General features: G+C 41.2%; 1 protein-coding gene across 1 annotated transcript; it reads right to left on the bottom strand.

Moving 5' to 3' along the window:
* Nucleotides 1-16,646: 16,646 nt before the first annotated feature.
* On the bottom strand, nt 16,647-20,444 carry zgc:162730 (mRNA decay activator protein ZFP36). The gene is made up of 2 exons (XM_030381422.1): nt 19,727-20,444; nt 16,647-19,084 (listed from the first exon to the last, which is right to left on the bottom strand). Exons 1-2 carry the CDS (start codon nt 19,757-19,759, stop codon nt 17,840-17,842), a joined length of 1,278 nt encoding a protein of 425 aa, XP_030237282.1. The 5' UTR covers nt 19,760-20,444; the 3' UTR covers nt 16,647-17,839.
* Between the last annotated feature and the right edge of the window lie 1,142 nt (nt 20,445-21,586).

Genomic DNA, 21,586 nt, shown 5'->3' with positions numbered 1-21,586 from the left:
AGTTCTGCGGTGCCTTCACGTGGTATGAACGTTTAATGCAGATCAGTGCCACATTCAGCTGTTTCCCAAACTTTTTACTGAAAGGATACTGAACACAGTAGATTATGAGACCATTGCTAAGTATTTTTCTAAATAATAAATGGTGAACAATAGTTTCAGCCTTTAGTGTTGACATACGGGACTGTTTAGTGTTAATGGGCTGATGTTGGTTATTTCCTGCTTTGCAATGAGCTATTGTACTACTTCAAGATTGGAAGTCTGAATCTGTGGTTAGAAATCGGAACATATTATGAATGTTTTTCATTATTAATCATTCAGAACCCCTAATAATGCTATCATCAATACAGTTTATCCAGCAGGTGGGGCTCTTGTGCCATCCTAATTTTAGTTGTCATGGAATTCCGAGAAAAGGGAAGTGGATCTTTGTGACAAGTCACTAGCAACCACATGGAAAGTACAAACAATATAAACAAACAAACACAATACATATTCAAATTAATTGTTTATATTTTTACTTCATCATCTTCTTCTGCCCATTCTCCTAGTTGTGCTTAAAATATATCATGGCTATCATAAACTCTAGATAATCCATTCACTTTTCTGACCCACTGGTTAAATGGGCAGAGAGATTGGAGCCTTTTGTTTTTGTCATCTTGCTATGACTCTGTGATGACTCTCATCTCATTTCATATCCATGGGAAAGCAAGGGCACCCTCAATAAGAGGGAAACCCACCAGAACCCGGGGATGGTGGCTCTTCATATGTAACATTACCAAAGATATTTTGTATGTGGGCCCCAGGGACATATGCAACATTACCAAAGTTATTCTGTGTGTGGGCACCAGGGACATATGTAACATTATCATAGTTATTCTGTGTGTGGCACCAGGGACATGTGTAACATTATCATAGATATTCTGTGTGTGGGCACCAGGGACACAAATCTAGATCTGTACACATCCTCCCACACTTGCTGTTGAACAACCTCATTGGACAACCAGGTCCTAGCTCTGATGACCCAGTACTATGGACCATGAGTGTGAGTCTATACCTTCTGCACTGTAGTGGCCTAACACCACTTCATGGAGCTTCAATAGGACCATTTCAACCATCTACTTTATTTTAGAAACATTTATATGGTATTTTTTAGCTGTCAAGTGTACAGTGTTGAAACATCTAGAGGAATGTGTAAGACACTTGAAAATCTTGATTATATCATGAAAGGCTTCAAAAGTAAACAGATATACATTTTTAGGGGAGACATTTAACGCAAAGTTCAGACTCTTGAGGGGTTATGATGTATTGGAATTTGGAAGCAAGTGTGTCCGCCAACTCTTATGCTTACTGACACACTGTTGTCACTGCGAGGCTGTGTTTACATTTGGCACCATTTCGAGTAGCTGTTAGTGTTGTAATCATAGCGGACGTGGCAGGTTCGTAAAGTTCTGACGTCAAACTGCTAAGTTAAAGTTATTGAGAAGGGAGGGATTAACTGTTTGTGTTTTGTGTCTGCTCGCTTCTATCCCTCTTCCCCCATGCGTGTGTGTGTGTGTGTGTGTGTGTGTGTGTGTGTGTGTGTGTGTGTGTGTGTGTGTGTGCGTGTGTGTGCACGTGAGTGTGCGTGCGTGTGTGTGTGTGTGTGTGGTAATTCAGAGCCGCTCTTTGGGTGGTGGGCTCCAGGTACTAAGTTGACATTTGTTGATATTTAATGGGTTCATGTTTTTACCTCAACATCGTTGGACCTTAATTGGTCGAAAAAATAACTTTGATCAAGAAGACTAAATGATGATACAGTGTGTCACTATGTTGTATGTTATTCACAAGGCATCAAGTCAAGATTGTGGTCAAATCTATCCATGTGTGAGAGTCTGCCCTTAATTCACCCTCATGAGACCAGGTCACAATGAGGCCAGGAGAATCCTGCGCACTGTGTGCATAGTATGCTAGTTTTATAGTCGGTCCTCGGTGAAACACTGGAGATGAGCATTCTCTCCAAGCTCCCTATAACCTCAACGTGTCTTAGCTTCATAGCTTCGTAGCTGTGTGTGTGTATGTGTGTGTGTGTCTGTGCGCGCGTGTGTGTGTGTGTGTGTGTGTGTGTGTGTGTGTGTGTGTGTGTGTGTGTGTGTGTGTGTGTGTATCTGTCTGTCTGGGTATAAATGATATATTTTTATATCGATGTATAGTTTGAGTCATGCAGCTTTTCCCCACACTCCATCTGAACAGTGACGGCTGTGTATGCTTACAAACTCAGGTATCTGGGACAAGACATGCTCTAAATGGTATTCAGGCTGTTACTGTGTGTGTCTGTGGGTCTGTGTGTGCTTGTTTTGAAGTGTGACATGATGTGGGTCTGTATACTCTGGTCATGTTTATCCTTGCGTAACCAGGCAACACTACATAATATTGATCATCTCGATTGGTTTAAGCAATATTGATGGAAGCTTCCAAACTGGTATGTTAAATTGTTTCCTGTTTTTCTAGATTTTAGTTACCAAGGGAGTTGAGTCACCCCACACGTGATTGTGTATGTATGTGTATGTCAGTGTGTGTCTTAGCGTGAATTGCTCTTTGTGCGTCTCTATGTTGTCACCTTTCATTGTCATATTTCCTCTTTTTCACACTTTACGTACATGGGTTACATACATGTCAGCTTTTTCTCTCTCTCTCTCTCTCTCTCTCTCTCTCTCTCTCTCTCTCTCTCTCTCTCTCTCTCTCTCTCTCTCTCTAGGCATAGCCATTTGGGGCCCAAGCCTAACATTTAACTTGTTATTATCAATTAATAAACTTCCCACAAATCATTAGGTTAATATGAAGTTGGTATTTATTCACCCTGTTACCAGTTCTATCTCATTTATCGGCACAAAAGCCAACTAATACAACTCCAATCAATAAAACTTCCTTTATTTAGCACTTTTTTGCTGAAGAGCAATGCAGGGTGCCTAACAAGGGGAACAACAAAAAATCTTTAACAACAACAACCAGAAAGTTCTTTAAAATAACTTGCAGAACACTCACTTTCTGCCATAGGCCCCCTTGGGATTAACTCTTAACAATGAATTAAATTACAGTTCATCAAGCAGCAGTCCAAAGATATGGATCTGAGTTCACTGTATAAGGCATTGGGATGTAACTTGACTCTGACAGATGGATTGATTCACATTTGCTCAGCATATCCATCTGGGAACCTTCCGTTGGAGAACTTTTGGGAAGGGGCGAAAATACTGGTTAGCTGATTGGATAAACAGTCTGTCTAGCTCGATAGCTCAGCAAGCAAGCAACATGTCGGTAAAGAATACTTGCCGTTAGTGTAACGAGAATTTACATATTAAAAGACAAACTTTCAGTAACCGGACTCCGCCAGATGGATTGATTTCGCGTTTGCTCATCTTGATTCGCATAAATGCAATGGAGCTCGCAAGATTGCCACATGCGACCTGGGTGGCATTCACTGGGCTCCTCCATAACCAGACACAGGGTGATGAGATCTCCCTGAGATCTCCCAGAGTGTGTGTGGTGATGGCTGGTTTAACTCTGCGCATTGATTACTCAATGCTCAACAGGTGTGCATCCTCACCCAGCCCCAGAGTCCCATCAGACTCAGCCAGGTGAGGCTTGAACCAGCCATCATCCACACACACTCCACAACAAGGAATCAACGTGAGTCCATATTAATACCATAGATAAAATATTGATATCTGTCCTACATGAATATATGATAATTGTGTTAAAAGTGTGCCCGTATGTATCAGTATGTGTTTTGCTTGTTCATGTGTTTGGGGGTGGCATACATTTCTCTTATAAAGATCAAACAAGCGTCAAACAACAAAAGGCTTGTGGAAATAAGAAACTACTAGACTATAAACCTTTTGTTTACATCCTCTGCGATGCGTGATGAGGCCATTCTGCGTGTTGTTGGGCCATGTCTCTCTAAACGTCCTCTCCTGCGTCATCCCAGGTCTTCTGCTTCCTCTTCTCAAGCTGACACTACCTCTAAAACGCCTCATAAGTAATCTCACTTCCCAAAAACCGTGCAAGCAAGGATGTGTACATACTTCACAAAATACAATGCCTGTGGTTTGACTTCTCAAGGTTAAATGTAGTACAAGAAATATTTCAATGTTGACAGAGAATCCCAGACGTTCAACTGAAAGTCTTCATTACTAGCCCCTGCTATTCATCTTTCTCTCCCCCTTCTGCTCAGCTTTTTTGTCTCTCTTGCTCCTTCATTTTCACAGTCACATTTTTCCCCTTCCCCCATTCCCCTTCTCTCCTCCCTCCTCCACTACTCTATTTTCTGTCCTTATCTCCTCCCTCCTCCCCTCACCTGCACCTTTATCCCTTTCATTCCTCTCCCCTCAACTACTCTCCAATTCTTTCCTCAATCATTTTTCCATGATGCTTATTTTAATAAGAAGGAATTCTGCTGGTCTCGGCACTCGTGTCACTGTGGTATGTGTTCCTGGGAAGACCGCCAAAAGCATAAACACACACTCACACCTCATCCTTTTCTATTAACCACTAAAACACACACACCTCATTTTTCCCACCTGTTCAAACATATTACTGCAAATCCAGTTTGTGAGTGTGTGTACTTCTACACAGAGGGGCCCATTGTCCTATGGGATAAGATGTGTGTGCTGATTTTAGCCCAGGACTATAACACTGGAGCTGAAATAACAGCCATTCTGACCAGAAACAGCTGGGCTTATGCCTCTAGAGCGAGTGGCTCGGTTTAGAGCACAGAGAGGCGTGTTCCTGCTCAGGGCCAGCCTCAATGTTTGGAGCCTATAAGCAAACTCACTTTGAGGCTATGGACAAATGCTTTTTGTATATCTGCCCCAAAATGGCATATTAACCTCAACCCATATGAATAGATTTCAACAAACCTGTAAAAGTATTATATCTTAGGGTAACATCGGGCCATGACGACAGAACGTTAATGAAGATGATGTTCATAATATGCTTACATAAGAGGAAAGACATGGAGAATGGGCCCAACAAGGTGCATATCTTGGCTCCACACATTAAATAAATGTATAAATAGTCCAATACGGGTGATTCACTGGAATGAATCTATGTTTTTGTTGTGCACTCATGAATTTCGAGATATTTGATTTTATTCTCTGTTATGACAGGTGTAACAGCTGGCAAACCCTTTAGCTGTTAATATATGTTAGAATAGATACAGGACATAAACTGGCATCATTATAATAGATGATTGGTCATGATATATTGTTTGTCTTAATTAACTCCTATGAGTATATATTTGTTACACATCATTTTGTGAGATATTGAGACATTTCAGTAAGACAGTATTCATAAACTCTGTGACTTCAGCTTTTCAAACTAAGTTTTTGCATTTATCCAGACTTTTATTCTATGTTAAATCTCTTATTCGATGTTAAATCTCACATTCAGACACTTTGAATTAGAGATTGGATTTAATTCATCACCCGTCAATCAAAGGTTACGATTTCAAAAATAAGGGTTCGATTTTCGTTGTTCACGGCACCAACCTCCCCTTTTGAGTCATTCAATAAAGTTATGCAATGAAAAGTTTAGAAGAGTTTTGTCATTCAAACAACTTGGTATTTATTAAATTATAAACAGAAATTATAAAAGAAAATTTGGATTGGAACCGGTTTAAACGGGGCTCTGCCCATAAAGGCAGCCAATGGGTGCACAGGATTGATTTGAGTCAGCCTGCTTTTTTCTGGCCAGAGCTAAACTCTAATCTCAATTTGAATGTTTCATGAACAGCTGATTTATGTTCATGCTAAACACAAAAAGAACATGAAAACAGGAAGTGACTCGTCTAATGGAGAAGTGTGTACTGAGTGTGTTCACTGGGGAACAGGAAGTGTGAAGTAGAAGAGGTTTGGGTCAGAGTGTTGTGTGTGAAGATTTGCTGATGTCAAACTCGCTAGCGGGACTTTTACCCCCATGCCCAATGCAATACTGAGGCCACTACAAGAAACAAATAGTTAATGTATTTTTATATTGTTTGTATATTAACCTTTTCTATGAAGCACAAATATTGATCCAACAATTGACTGAATATTTATTTAAAACTTCAACATTTTCTGTGGAAAGTTTGACTGAGCTAAACTGAACACTTCTCCATCTTTAGATACTTTAGTTTAGTACAATCAAGGTTCACTTCTTGTTTTGTTAGAACAGGGTGGCCACCACAAGTCCTACCATGTTATCAACAAGTCTACATTTCTTGGATATGTTGTGTTTAGCCTGAATATCATTTCCACAATTCAATTTGCAATGGATACAGCAAAGGGAAAAAACAAAAGAACATTGAACCAGCCAATTACATTTGTGACCTTTTGGAGTATTTCACCTTTATCTCAAAGGATATTGATTGTTATAATGTATTATTCTTTCATCCATGGTACTTATGCACATGCAATTCTCTTACACTATTCAGCCAACATTTAAAGCATCATAAAAGTAGCAGTAAATAGGAAATTTAAATGATTTATTGGATATATTTTTAGAAGATGTTTTATAAAGTGTGAGTTAGTGATTTACAAATGTTTTACGTGTTAATAAGCCTTTATAAAAACGTATAATCCTGCAATTCATGATTAATTCAGTTATTTATTGACCATTATACATTTTTAACTTTGTGTAATATGTGTTAATCGGCGTGTCCAAGTCTACCGAGTCTACCATGTCCGTCTAACTATGTCGATCGTTGTTTGTGGATGTGTGTTAATTGGAAGATGAGCTACCTGTGGATTATACTGTCTCCGTGGCTTGTTGCCACGGCGAAAGAGGTTATTGTACAACAAGGCATAATCATGGACATGAAGGAGCCAATAGGAACTGGTACCGTAATTCGACTCAGTTTGCACTACAGTCGGGAAGTTTGGTTTGCCTTGCGCCATAAACCATCGCCTCCTCTGCTCCCGAAGAAGTTCTTGGATTTTATTCCCCCGGAGCTACGAAGGGCAACTAGGCGGAAACTAGGAAGGAGAGGTGGAGTTCGCAACCGACTGCGAACAATAAGATCGACGTAGTCCGAACCTGTGCTGAATTCCGTGAAGCATCGATCCTATGTTTTACCAAGAGTTGGCTTCAACCCAACATGCCAGACTCTCTGTTCGAGATAACCGGGTTCACCTTGACCTGGCTGGACAGAGATGAGAACTCGGGGAAATGTAAGGGTGCAGGAATCTGTATCAAATGTCCCAAAAACCGTGCAAGCCGTCAGTTCACCGTTAAAGAGAGAGATTTCAATGTTGAGCTACTCTGTCGGACTTTAAGCCCTTTCTATCTTCTGCGAGAATTCGGATCCGTACTGTTGTGCTCGGTGTATGTGCCACCGAGTGGCAAGGCTGCGTTAGCTGCCGCCACCATTGCGGACTCTGTCCACAGAGAGATGCACCGATATGAAAATTTTGACCGATACCGATATCCGATATTAAAATTGCTGTTACGGCCGATAACCGATATATACCGATATCGATATTGGTATAACAACAAGTTTCTATGATGATTTTGAACACTGAAGAACATGTAAACACTGTGAAAGTTCTTTCTTTCTTTATTTTCCAAAACTTCGAAATACATTGTTTCTTCAACAAGTTACAGGGCATCCATAACAAACACAAGTTACTAACAGTGTTAGTTTTAGGCTACTTTTACAACTTGCATCTATGAAAAAGTTTGGATCATAAATCACAATAACGATCACATATCAAAATATCTTGACAAGGTTTTATAACTTAAATCAAAATTGCCAATATTCATAGAAACCAGACACTTGTCTAATAAACTACAAAAAGTGTTTCAAGTTTAAGTCAATTTCAACTCAAATCTGTGAAATAGGCTAAATCAAATATATCAAGGGAGGTTGGTTGTAGTCTTTTCACTCGGTTCTAGCCCTACTGGTGATCCGGAGAACCGAGCGAAAAGACTCCAACCAAATATAAACATATCCGGTTCCGGTTCCGGTTTCCGTTTCAATGGGATTACGGAACGCCAAATAAAACACAACAGAAACTGTATTTCGCTACAACTTCATGATGTTGTTAATACCGGAATTTTCCTTTAAACATAAGCTGATCACGTGAACGCACAACTTTTTTTTTATCAGCCGATCCGCGGATCACTTGCGTCCCGAACCGTGAGGGTTGATCCGTACGGATCACGGGAAACCCGTGAACCGTTGCACCACTAGAGGTGTTGAATGATTTGACACGGCATCCTCCGCGCATTACTTCGGCATTGCAAGTAGTGCATATTGCAATTCGAGTACCTTCATTTGAGACCGTAAAAAACATCCAAACCGCCGACATTGATTCTTTTCAGCTAAGGTGACAAACACTCCTGTACTGCCTCTCCGTGCGTCTCTGGCTGCGTCACTGACACTGTCACATGACCAAACAAGCTGCGCATGGGCAAAAAACACTCACAATGGCAACTAGACGGAAATAAATATCGGCTGTTAATATCGGACCAGTTTTACTAATCGGGCCGATGCCGATATCTTAAAAAATGACTAACATCGGCCGATAACGATATCACTGCCGATATATCGTGCATGCAACAGAAACATTCAGATGCACCTGCAATTGTGCTGGGGGACCTCAATCACTGCAGTCTGGACAGTGGACAGGTCCAGTCTGGACCCGGCTTTTGCCAAGTAGTCAAAAATGGAACAAGAAAAAATTATATACTTGATACATACTATGTGAATGTTAATAATGCCTTTATTTCTAGAATTAGACCACCAATCGCCAGCTCTGACCACAATGTGGTGCATTTAATACCCACTTAGAAATCAAATTAAAAGCAGTAAAACGGTGCTGAGGGAAATTAGAGTCTGGTCTTCGGAAGCCAAAGAGAAGCTTAAAGCTTGCCCTTGATTTGACAGACTTGTCGCTGTTTTACAACCCTTGCTCCCTAGATGAAACTGCAATGGTTACTAATGACTACATTAATCTCTGTGTTCAATCTGTCATCCCCTCTAAAAGATTGTTCCCTGTTTAAGATTTATCCAAACAATAAAAAAATTGTTTCCAAAGACATCAAGAATATAATCATCTTGAAGAAAAGGGTCTTTAAAAACAAGGATGCTTTAAATTGCAAACATCTAGAGAGGGACTTGAATAACAAAGTTAGAGAAGCCAAGGTAGCACATAGACACAAATTGGAGTAGACTTTCAGAGAGAAAAACCCTAAAAGACTCTGAACCCTATGAAAAAGATGACAGGTTTGTCCTAGTCCAACAAAACGCATTTATTTCCTCCGTAGACTAAAATCGTTTGGGGCCAGTAGCCAAATTATGTGTCTATTTTTTACTTCTGTAATTCAGAGCATTATGCTCTGAATTACAGTAGCACTGCCTGGTTGAGCAACCTCACAGTGAAAAATAAAAGTAAACTGTATAATCAGAAGTTTGCTCTAAAATCATTGGACGTCCTGTAGCTCAGGACTTTCAAGAGGCCCACAACAACAGCATACTGAGGCTGGCCACAAATATTTCCTCTGACTGCACACATGTCTTGAACAATGAATATCAGCTGCTGCCTTCAAACAGGCATTTCACAGTCCATCAATTCAACCAAAATACGCTTAAAAACTGCTTTGTACATCAGTCCATCCTATTACTGAACAAACTAAGATGGCATTCCAGAGCATTTATGATTCCATAGGTATTAGTCTTCGTATGTCTTTGTTAAATTGCCTTACCTGTCATTTGCGTTTTGTTTGCTCTGTGGGCTGTGCCATGTCATGTGTCATGTGTCTGTACTTTTGTCTTTCCGGTCAACACCTGTACTTGCCAACATCTGTTATCTGTGTTCCTTGTGTATCGCTGTGCTGTCATGTCATGTGTCATTTGTACCCTGTATGTCCTAAATGTTTTGAGGGGTCTTCCCAGGGACGCAAAATAAATTTCAGTGCCTCCTGACAAATACAGTAGCATCGTATCGTATCGTATTAGTTAAAATTCAACTTACAAAACGTCTATTGGGAACTTGCAATAAACGGCAGCCACTAGTTTTCAGATATATGTAATATTGTACTTATATTACGTTAGCAGCAATTTGTCACTGGCTGTTGTGTCAGGCTTCCCGCAATCTTCCCCACTGTGCTATTTTCCTAGCTCACCCAATATTACTGTCACTAACCCCTCTCAAAATCAGGAGGCAATATTCTGTAAATGGTATTTATAATTGTAATAAATGTATCTAATGTATAAGAACGATATGCATAACAATAATATTATTCTTCATTGGGAAAGCTGGACATTTGGCATTATGCTACTATATGATATATATACAATATGCTACATAGGCGATCAAATTTCCACTATCCCTTTTGGACGATTGGCCACAGGACAAGAGAGCTGGAAGATATAGCCTGCAAGCCTAGCCAGGATTCTAGAACACTCAATTGCGTTTTTTCGGTGCTGGATTCCGATCCTTTACCCCTCACTTCAGGATCAACTCAGTGTTAAAAACAAGAAAAAATATATATGTTCACAGCCTTGTAGATAACACTTTGGGGAACATTTGGGTGTGCAGCAAACGCTGAGGCTCCAAAGTTTATTCACAAAAAAACAAAGGAATATCCAATTAATCGCTGGCCAACTGGTCCGGGGCCATAGGTTGAAACCTAGATGCTCCGGCCTCATCTGGGCCCCCAGTTGAGCAGACCTGCCAGAACAGATCGAATCGGTTGGGTTAACAGTGACTACCAGGCCGTTTCCTCTACGCCCGGATATCATGACCACACCCCAAGCCTGCCTAAGCCAGTAAACACTGGATTTACAAGGCTGCTGGCCCTGCAAACATGTGGGAGTCCTCTAGTCCCTGACTAGATTACAGATTACTCGCCATAGGAAAATTGCAAAAATGTGGTGAAATACCTTGGATACGTTGCACATCACCGATAGACGTTTTATTACAATGACAAGTGTTTTAGGCTATATTACTCCTTACAGTATTTTGAGTGAGCTCAACTAAAGTGAGGTCAATTTATGCCTCACTACTTATTACTAACTACTTGGTACAGCTGCCATGGTACTTTGAGCATTTCCAGCGATGTGTAAATGCTTAAGTATGGCATTAATGTACCTCAATTTAGATATGCTCACACAAAAGACTTAATTTAGGCTGTCAAACTACCTGAATTGATTAATCCAGCATTTAGGTGTAGTTTTTGAATGCTCATTAAGGCATAGATAGTTCTCACTTTAGATGAGCTAACACAAAGGACCAAATTGATGCCGTCTAACTACCAGACTTATCATGAATCACTGCAATGTTTGTGTGTTTATAAAGAATTGTTCACAGATCATATATAGTTTCTGAATTATGAACTCATGCTTTATAAATGGGCTCATGAACCATGATCGTATTACCTTACAAATTCATATTCATGTGTGAAGGATTGCTTTATAAATGAGGAATTCACTCTTTACTTCATCAATGCTTCAAAGTTGCATGCATTCTAAAGTGCAGCCAGTCGACCAGGAAACAGACTCTGAATACAAAGAACTCCTCTGCTCCACCCATTCCTCCTCTTCCTCCTCCTTCCCCAGCGCCTCCCACTGTTCCCTGTGTTTGCGTCATAGGGGCTTTGGGTCAGTAAAGGGAGGAGGAAGTACAAGGAAGCAGACGGAGGGGTGAGGAGGAGGAGGAGGCCCGTAGCGTTTAGCGCTGCAGCAGGAATGCAGAAGGAACAGGGCTATAAAAGGACTGCACTTCCACTGGATGACGTCACGACTGAAAAATGTCCTCTTTAGGCCCCCCATTGCTCCTTCGCTCTCTCTCCTCGCGTTCAAGTATCAAGTATCTCTCTACTGTGGAACTTAATAATTATTTCCTCAGACACTCTTAACAAAAGTCTATGACGTAGGAAGGGCCCTCTTTCCGGGAACCTACTGACTCCTCTTATCTTGAAGGGCTCCAGAGGAGACAGCCAGCCATCCGGAGAAGGCTCTCTATGCAGCCGCACATTGACCCAGTTAGTCAGGTAGGGCTTAAGTAACAGTTAGGTAATGATTTGACGTCATCGCTGCAAGAGTCTGACGGAGGTTCAAAGTTAATGATTTCTCAAGATCAATGTCTGAATCTGCATTGGGAGGGAGAGAGAGAGAGGGAGAGGGAGTGAGATTTATTATAGCTGGAAGAAAATCAGGAAAAAATTCTTGACGTGCAAAACATGTAAAAACAAGCACACTCAGCATACACAAACATTTGGCCGGTATAGGAATGTGTGTATGCCATCAGTGGATCGGATGAAACTGAGTATTCCCAGCTAGCTGAACTGGATCGTCAACTGGCCAAGGCTCCAGTATGCAGAGAAATTTCCCATTTGCCTCAGAGAAGAAAAACCTACTCCCTGCATATTTTCACTCAATTTGTAGGACAAATGCCTTGAAATGTGGTAAAAGTGAATGTTCTTTTCGTGAAATTATTGTGTTCTTCCGTAATAAGTACATTTGAACTAAGCAAGCAATGATATCATAGCACAGATAAACCATCATCATCATCATCATCATCATCATCATCATCATCCTCACACTGGAATGTACTCATTATAACTGGCATAATTTTGTATTATTTACATGCAGGGCATAAATGTTTGTGTGTGTGTGTGTGTGTGTGTGTGTGTGTGTGTGTGTGTGTGTGTGTGTGTGTGTGTGTGTGTGTGTGTGTGTGTGTGTGTGTGTGTGTGTGTGTGTGTGTGTGTGTGTGTGTGTGTGTGTGTGTGAGTGTGCTGCTTAATTATTATGGGGATGAGGTGACTCTGTTAATGAGTGTTTTGCCTGGTTATTCATTAACAGTGCTTAGATAGTGTGGAGATAGCGTCGGTCCAATGTGTAAAATGAATCAGCTAGAATCCGTCCTAACTGATTCATTCATACGTCTCACTGTTAGGCCAGGAATAATCAGTAAAACACAGGTACAAGGATTTGAAAGCCCATTGCAATGGTTCAGCTCCCACCAGAAGTGAAAAGTAATGGAACTATGGAGTAAGGTCCCATTGTGTATACTACCACTAGGCTACTGGGCAGACTACTAAAAGAAATTGGCCCCATTGTGAAAACCTGTTCCATTCTACCATTTAAATTCAGTGGTAACAATACAGAGCGTCGGCTGGGCTTGTAAGTTATTAATATAATAATATGCATACATGCATACATATTTTGGGACATAAGAATTACAGCATAGAACAAACCTGTATTATTTTGGTTGGCTTTTATTATTAGTCTGAGTTGCGAGGTGTGACCTACCCTGAGAGTCAACATTACGTTACATTAAGCATTATCCCTCTCTCTCACACACACACACACACACACACACACACACACACACACACACACACACACACACACACACACACACACACACACACACACACACACACACACACACACACACACATTCATACTAAATGTAGATGCAGTGTGGTACACAATAAATGTATACCACACTGCATCTCACAAACAATCACAACAAGGAACATAGTTGTAGTTCTCCAACCAGTCCAGGATGTGTCAGTCCATTTCCTGTTGGCACAGTAATGCCTTTCATGTTATTCTGCGTCGTGATCATTTCTGCCAATCTGTTTTCTTGGAACCTCTGACCCCCTGTCTCATCGGGACCGGTCAGTGTACATAAGCCAGAAGCACACACGTACAATAAACTCTTAGCGTGTGTTGACACTGGTCTTACTGTCCTTCAAACAGCCATAACCTCATTTTTTTTTTACCTGCCGCTGCTGATTTAAGCATACCTTTTGCAAAGGCAAGCACATTTCAAAGAAAAAATAACAAAAGGTTGTAGGCATGCGTATTAATGCCCCTACTAGACGGGCAGGTGTTGGACGTTAGAAAGGGTCACACAAAACTAATTTAAAGCGTAATTTACAAAGTGATGATTAATTATAGCGACCTGTATTGCATAAATAATCAAACAAGAAACTGTTTCTCTGTATATAATTGCACAACAAAAAGAAAAATACTTCTAGCTGAGATTGAAAAAAGAAACGCATCATAGAGCAGTGTAACAATACCCCTGCTGCACGCCACCTTGGTGGCTGCCACGCCCCTCCTAGGAGGCCTCTCTGGGTTCGTCCAGACCGAGGACGTAGGGAGGGGGGTGGCAAACCTGTGTATTGTAGAGGTTGACTCTATTGATACTGACAGATGCTTTAACATGCTGCCATGTAGGAGATCTCCTAGAGTGTGTGTTGAGATGGCTGTGATAACCTGTGCTCAATGTGCAGGTGTGCAGCTTCACCCAGCCCCAGAAGCCAATCAGTCTGACTCGAGACCAGGTGAAGCTGCTTAAACCAGCCATCATCCACACACACACTCCACAAGCAGATATTGATCACATTTGTGTATGCGTAGTAATGCATATCAGAAGAACAGTTGTGTTTTGTACTACAACACACCTACGGCTCTGAAGGCAAACAAAACATTAATGTATTAATGAAATCCATTTTAACATTACAATCGTCAAACGTTCTTCATAAGAGAGATGGTAAGGCCTGGAAAGGAAAAGCGGCACATTGGACATGCACATTTAGGGGATTTTGTTGATATTTTTTTCCAAAGCGATTTACAACCTTTCATTCACACATCCACACATCGACGGCGGAGTCAATCATGCAAGGTGACAGCCAGCTCGTCAGGAGCAGTCAGTGTGAGGCGTCCTGCTCAGGGACACCTCGACACTAGCTAGGACGAGCCGGGGATCGAACAGACAACCTTCTGGTTACCAGTCAACCCGCTGTACCTCCTGAGCTGGTGCTGCCCGGACATCTGGGGCAAAGGTTAATGCGCCCGGCAGCAAGCCCCTCTGCATGTGCCTGCTTGTTACTGGCTATAGTCAGATAAACAATATGATGTATTATTTGATCTGGTCTGCACTGATGCCAGGAAGCATGTGTACTGTATAATTATTCCCATTGTTTTAATGTAATAAAGCCTCACACATGGAAATATGTTGACTGTTGAACACATAGAAAAAAGCTGCACTCACTCTATTTATAGAGTCAGAATGTGAATCTCTCACTCACACAGAAGTCGTTGTGATTGATTGAAAGCTAGAAAATAAAATGACGTGCTCTGCACACATGGACGACACTTGTTCACCAAGCAGCCCCACCCTCTCTCTTCCAGCGTTTAGTGGAACGATTCTGTTGTTTCGACCTGTAGCTTGTGATCTCTTGTTTCACTATCACAAGGTTGCGTAAATGCCAAACGATAACTTTGTGTTCATGATACAAAATAAATGTCATTATTTGTACAGTGTAGCAAGAATATATGTTGTGGAAGAACGCCCATGTTGCCCATAAGGACGAAACTGTGGAAACCGGTTTGTAGCGTGGTATAGATCCTAGGCCGCGTATGGACACTTTGTTGTTGCACAGCAATTCACTCTGACGCCTCCTGCATGAGACTTGGGAAAGAATAGTTTGCGGCTGTTGTAGCCCGTCGTCGATTTTGAAAAAAACTAACAAACAAAATCGCTGAGAAGCGATTTTGCTAGAAGCATGCGTCAACATCGGACATCCCCCCCCCCCCCAAAAAAAAGAGGACTAGTATTACCACATCGCTGAATGTTGGAGAAGTGTGGCAATACATCCTAGCAGTCTATTGCAACACCTATTGAGGCTGATGTTTACCACTACAAGTTTCTTAAAATAAGCAAACAATTATAATCTTTACATGATTTGGTTACCATCATTGAAACTCTGTAGACGTAAAAGAGAAAATAATATACAATACTAAAACCAAAAGTTAAAATACAAAATACAAGCCTCAATCAGAAGTGTCATGTTGGCAAACTGCGGAACTTTGAGTAAAAACTTTACATTAATGCAATCCATGTTCCTGTTACTGAATGTGGCCCACACATTGGGAATGTTACCGTTGACCATAAATGACTTGATTTGAAGTTCTCTCATTCACTCTGACCTACTTATCCAAACCAAATAAGGTCCTTGTTCTGTGTAAATTGAATCCCCTTAAAAATCCATAATACCCAGAACATCTACAACATAACATTCTGATCTGAACATTGGCTTCCAGCTCAGTAGGTTCATACTAATAATCTGTCCTATTCAGAGTTACCACTACTTATTTAAATGTAAGTACTTACAAGTGCTTGTACTATATTTGACATGCTTTGATAGAAGCACTCCAGGCCTGAAGATGTCAGGTTAATCATCACAAACAAATTTGTTTGTGAGGAGGATTTTACAAATATTTATGGTCTTCAAATTTAGAAAAATGCAAAAAAGATGGTCCAAGTATCCATTATTGGAGTGTATCAGCATTTAATTTGTTCTCCTTCTAATACTGTCTTAGATGTTTGTAGGTTTACCTGGGACCTGCATCAGGGGATGAAGTGTTAATATTATTTAGCTGTGCACTGATGATGTGCTTCATTATGAGGTAACGTTGGGTCAAAACACAGCTGCCGCCTTGTATACACAACAAAGACACAACATACAGTATAGGACAGGCGAGAGAGAGAAGCAAAGCATAAAGCATTTTGTTTTGTACTATTTTATTTAAAATGCAAGCTGTCATAGTTCTTTCAAATCACCTCTCCAAAGTTCAATAATAAATTACAATAAATGACACATAGATACACCAATTGATTTTAATTTATTTTTATTTTATTTGTCTCTTAGGCAATGAAAAATATAAAGGATTCTCTTTTTTTTTTACCACATATGTATTGTCACATTGGCTTTCACAGACCCTGGATAATTCTCCATAAATATAGTACAAAATACAAGTTCAAGTTCAAAGCACAACTTATTTCTTTAATACAAATAAATATAATAAATATATGAATTTAAGTTAAACAAAGCGAATAAGCCAACCAACTGTATAACCAACACGAATACTGCTTTTTTTGTAAGTCCATGGACAAGGAAGCGTCTGAGACTTTCAGAGCTAAGAACTAACCAGGGTTGTCAGGCAATCCGGAGAGGCAAATTGAAACGTTCATACTTTATAGATAAAGTATGAAAGTAGGAGATACTTTCAGAATTTTGCAGAATGCTCAAAGATAATTCACAGACTCTGATGTTATCACATTGCTAACCAAAAGAATGTGGACAGCGATCTACAGCAATCTACATTTCATGTTTGAACATTAGCAAGTTAAGGATTGTATGAGTAGTAGATAGTATTGCCACACACACACACACACACACACACACACACACACACACACACACACACACACACACACACACACACACACACACACACACACACACACACACACACACACACACACACACACAGGTTGACCAGGTGCAGTGGCGCAATGCCTAATTACGGTTTGGTTGAGTGCTACCAGGAGTCAAACTTACTGAGTTTCTCCCATTCAATTGACTGTAAAGTGCATATACTGTTCATGGCACACAGCCTTGTGAGGCAGGGGGAATCATGGAGGTACAGAATTTACAACATTACTTTTTTGATCACCGCAGTTATAAACTAGATTTGTGCATCATTCATGAAACTACACCCAAGTACACTTCTCAGGTGTCAGGCCTTCGAGTGGAAGACCACATACAAAGAGGCAATTAGCTAGACAATAGAAAAAAGATATATGTATATATAAAAATAGATTCTCAAGAAATTTTGGTACCAAAAACTATATCATTTATCCAAAATCAGTTCTATCTTCTAACAAACATGATTCAGGAACTGTGAGAAGATTTGCTGCATCCTGCAACGCTTTGGAAGATTAGTTCTGGATTAAAAAAAGAAGACACAGATATTCTCCAATATGTCAGTTCTGCTTTGGATCTGCTGTGATCCGGGTTGAACCTAGTCTGACAGGGACAAGCGTGCGAACACAGTGAGCCTCTTGTTGGCTGAGCTGTCGAAAGACGGGGATTCACTTCCGCTGGATGCCCCGCTGCTGCTGCTGTAGCTGTCCTCCAGGGAGTCCTCGGAGGAGAAGCGCTGGAGCGCGGCCGGCTTCTGGAAGGCCCCGTGGTGGCCCCCTGAGCCCGAGAACACGCTGCCCGAATCCTGGCTTTTGGCGTCATCTTCCCCTCGGCCGCCACCGCCGCTCAGCGCCCCGTGCCCGCACACGCAGCGGGAAGGCTTGGGCTCCATAATCACAGGAATGTTGTGGACGTCCCCGGCGCTGGTGCGGCTGTGGGTGTGGCCGAATGGGAACGCCGCCTCCCGCTGCAGGGAGTCGCCCGGGGCCGGGGAGAGGAGGTCGACCGGGGGAGGAGAAACGGAAGGAGCGCGGCTGAATCCCAGGTTGGGATCGGTGAAGGACAGCGAGTGGGGGGGCGGAGGAGAGGACCGGGACGAGCCCAGGAAACCGGCGAAGCTGACGCTCTGGCGGAGCTGGTGCCTCGGGTTCTGGCCGCCATTGGAGAGACTCTGGCACTGGTTGGAGAACTTAGCGGATGACAAGGGCCCACTACTCTTCTCCTCATGGAGGAAGTGGCAGCGGGTCCCGTAGGGGCAATAGCCAAAGTTGTAGAAGGTTCTGCAGGGCTCTGTCTTGTACTTGGGGTGGCGGTACAGCCCGCGCAGCTCCGCCTCGCCGTGGGCAAACTGGCACTTGTTGCTGTACTTGCAGCTGCCGCTCTCCTGAAAGCCACGGCAGAGTTCAGTCTTATAGCGGTTGGATGGGAGCAGCGTCTGGGGCTGTATCTGGGTGGCCAGAGAGGAGGACGGAGGGAAGCCCGGCGGGGGAGCCAGAGTAGTAGTAGTAGGAGCCAAGGAGAAGGCATCCAGGTCTTTCAGCTGGCTACAGTAAGAGAGAAGGGTGGTGCTGGACTCGGTCAGACTCATGGAGCGATCAGGCCTGAAGGGGAGCTGTTGCTGTTTGGTGAGAGAGGCCTGACTCCATATATTGTCAGGCCAGAAGGTAGTGCTGTCATCGCCATTGTTAACCTGTTCCGTGCTGGGGCTATAGGTCGGAGAGGAGGAGGAGGAGGAAGGGGGGATGAGGAACGAGACAGAGCGGTTCAATCGACTGGGTCCAGAGACTTTTGATGGAGACTTTGGTGACGAGAAGGCATCGTCCAGGGCGAGGTTCAGCAAATTCTGTTACGAAAGAGGAATTGAAGTAATCAGTGAAGTACAACATTGCTCTTGAACCAACTCAAAATATCCTATCCTAGAAGCACATTTTTGTGAACATGCTTAGGGTTTCAGACCAAAATACATGTATGAATTTTTTAAAACTGATGTTAATAACTATGATAATGTCATTAAACATACATTATGTTGACATTTTCAGTTTTATATATTTTTTTGCTTAGTATAATACATATATTTGAACTAAACACATTTAAAGAATATATTTTTCTATACATCGTTTTAAAAAATTTTAAACTCCAAAGAATATTTTTTTTAAGGATTTCCTCAACAATTCATAAACTTTTATCTAAGAGTATTTTAATATGTGTAAGCAGCTTTAAGTCACGGAAGTGAAAAAGATAAACGTTTTCACAACATTCTCGATGTCAACAACCCATTTTGACTAGTCACTTCATTCAGCTCAGCACAGACAGCTTAGACAAAGTTGTGTGAAGTCCGCCGTTAACCATTATGAAAAAATGTAGACACAAATGCAACTAAAATCCCAATAACTGGAGAACTAATTGAAAATATGAGCCCGAAATAGTATTTTTATAAATCGTAGTTCATACAAAAACACAAACAACTATGAAAGAAGTGACTCACCCGTGAGAGAAAGTTGTCGAGCATATTGGACATGCTGTGCACTCCCGTAGCAAAGGAAAACAAAAGGAAGACGTTTCAGCTCTTTTCTGCCTTGAGTTTTCACACTCTGTTTTGTACACTCTGTGTGTGTCTAGTTTCAACTTAAATTCGAAACGGGCTCCTATTTTATAGCCTCTCCAACCAGTTCCACACCCCAGACAGGGGTGGAGTTTCCGCTTGCCATATTCCCGTATGCTCCTCCCATGTGGGGAGTAGAAAAAAAAAGTAGGTGTTTTTGTGTATTTTTAGCCAGCTGTGTGAAATGTTTCAGTTTCATGGGTACGCAGAACTTAAGTGGCTTATTTATATAGAAGTGAATTCTCTTTAAGCAAACTAGTACCACCTCAGCTCTCCTTAATCCAAACTAAGTGTTACCTAATTAAGTCAACATCTTCTCTAGTATAGGTCAATATGTACATTCAAATAGCAAGGGGTGTGATGGGAAGAGCACACATTTTCGGTTGGGAGTGTTTTTGTTTGTTAGTTGCATGCCCTAATCAGGTGGATGTGTGTATCCAACCATAGACAGAAAGCTGGTATTCCCATGCCCACAAGCAAACACACATTTGCTTTAGTAAAGTTAAACATTTACCTCACGTACATTTCTCTATATATTTTGGGGGTTTATTGACTTGCACAATACCGATCTATAGAATTGCCATTTACCAGAAAAAACATTGGTCTAAAAGAAAAAAAAAACATGACAGGCTTACCAAAATAAATGTGACAGCAGATGCTATGCGTAGAAAGGAAACAGCAAACAAAAGCAGATCCAGGTAGTAACTCGCGTCACATCAATGCACTGCATTAAATAGACCACACAAAATCAAATAAGACCGTTTTTGCTCATTATGAATCTATTTAAATTGATTTGTATCTAATTGTATGTATTGTTTTTTCTGTATTGTTTTGTTTCGACATGTGTTGAAATTAAAAATATATATATTATGCTGTGGTAATTGGATAGAATTAATCTCAATATATAACTTCCATAGAAAATGTGCAGTCAACAACAAATGTTTTTGCACAAACTAAATTAATGAAGCTTACATAACCTTACCTTTATAGTATAATGTCGGCATTGCCACAGCAAGATTAATGAACATCTCATCCGACTGTTTTGTTCTTTGAAACCATTATTTATAACTGACCAATCGAAACCGATATTGTTTGTCCCTGAGGTTGCTATGGTATAATGCGCCAGAGTGATTCTATTTGGTTGCTGTGCGTGACAGCTGTTCCCACTTGAAGAATCAGTTACTGTAATTTAGTGATGTGGTGATTTTTTTTTTGTGAGGTCCAAATATGTACTCACAAACTAAATAACCAGGCGGCAGGGTTCTCTCGCTCTCTCTTTCTGCATCTCTGCCTGTCTAATTGCCTGTCTCACTGCCTGTCTGTCTTTCATCACGCCATGATGATGATCTTAACTAGTCAAATAATAATTTTGGGGAAACTTTGATAAATATAACCTAAATAAAACTTTGTGTGATGTCTAATCTTAATAAAATGTAACCGTTTTTACTCAATAACACAATCATGTGCTGGTTAATGTGACGACATGAGATGATATTCTCTGACATAGAGGGGTAATGAAAGAAGAGAAGGAACCAGAAAAAAGGTTTACCTGGCCATTGCTCATTTTATGAGTCACAGAATCTGAACTGCTTGAGAGTCAAAGTCACAAGCTTGTCAGCTGACCTATTTGGGACTTCAATACATAGAATTGCTGTGTGATTAGTTATCTCTCCTTTTTTCTTTCTCTAGATAGCTGCCGTCGGCTAATGAGAAGGCTACTTATGTTTCTGTCCTGCTACGTCA

Source organism: Gadus morhua, chromosome 16 (genome assembly GCF_902167405.1).
Source record: "Gadus morhua chromosome 16, gadMor3.0, whole genome shotgun sequence".
Classification (NCBI taxonomy): domain Eukaryota; kingdom Metazoa; phylum Chordata; class Actinopteri; order Gadiformes; family Gadidae; genus Gadus; species Gadus morhua.
The sequence above is the reverse complement of the archived record's forward strand: the minus strand, read 5'-3'. Positions and strand labels throughout refer to the sequence as shown.

What these genes read in the sequence shown, in the direction of transcription:
- zgc:162730 (XM_030381422.1), bottom strand. Translation starts at nt 19,759, where the DNA reads ATGTCCAATATGCTCGACAACTTTCTCTCACGG. An exon ending in TCGACAACTTTCTCTCACGG is followed by an intron (nt 19,085 to 19,726) that starts GTGAGTCACTTC and finishes CTTTCGTAACAG; the next exon opens with AATTTGCTGAACCTCGCCCT.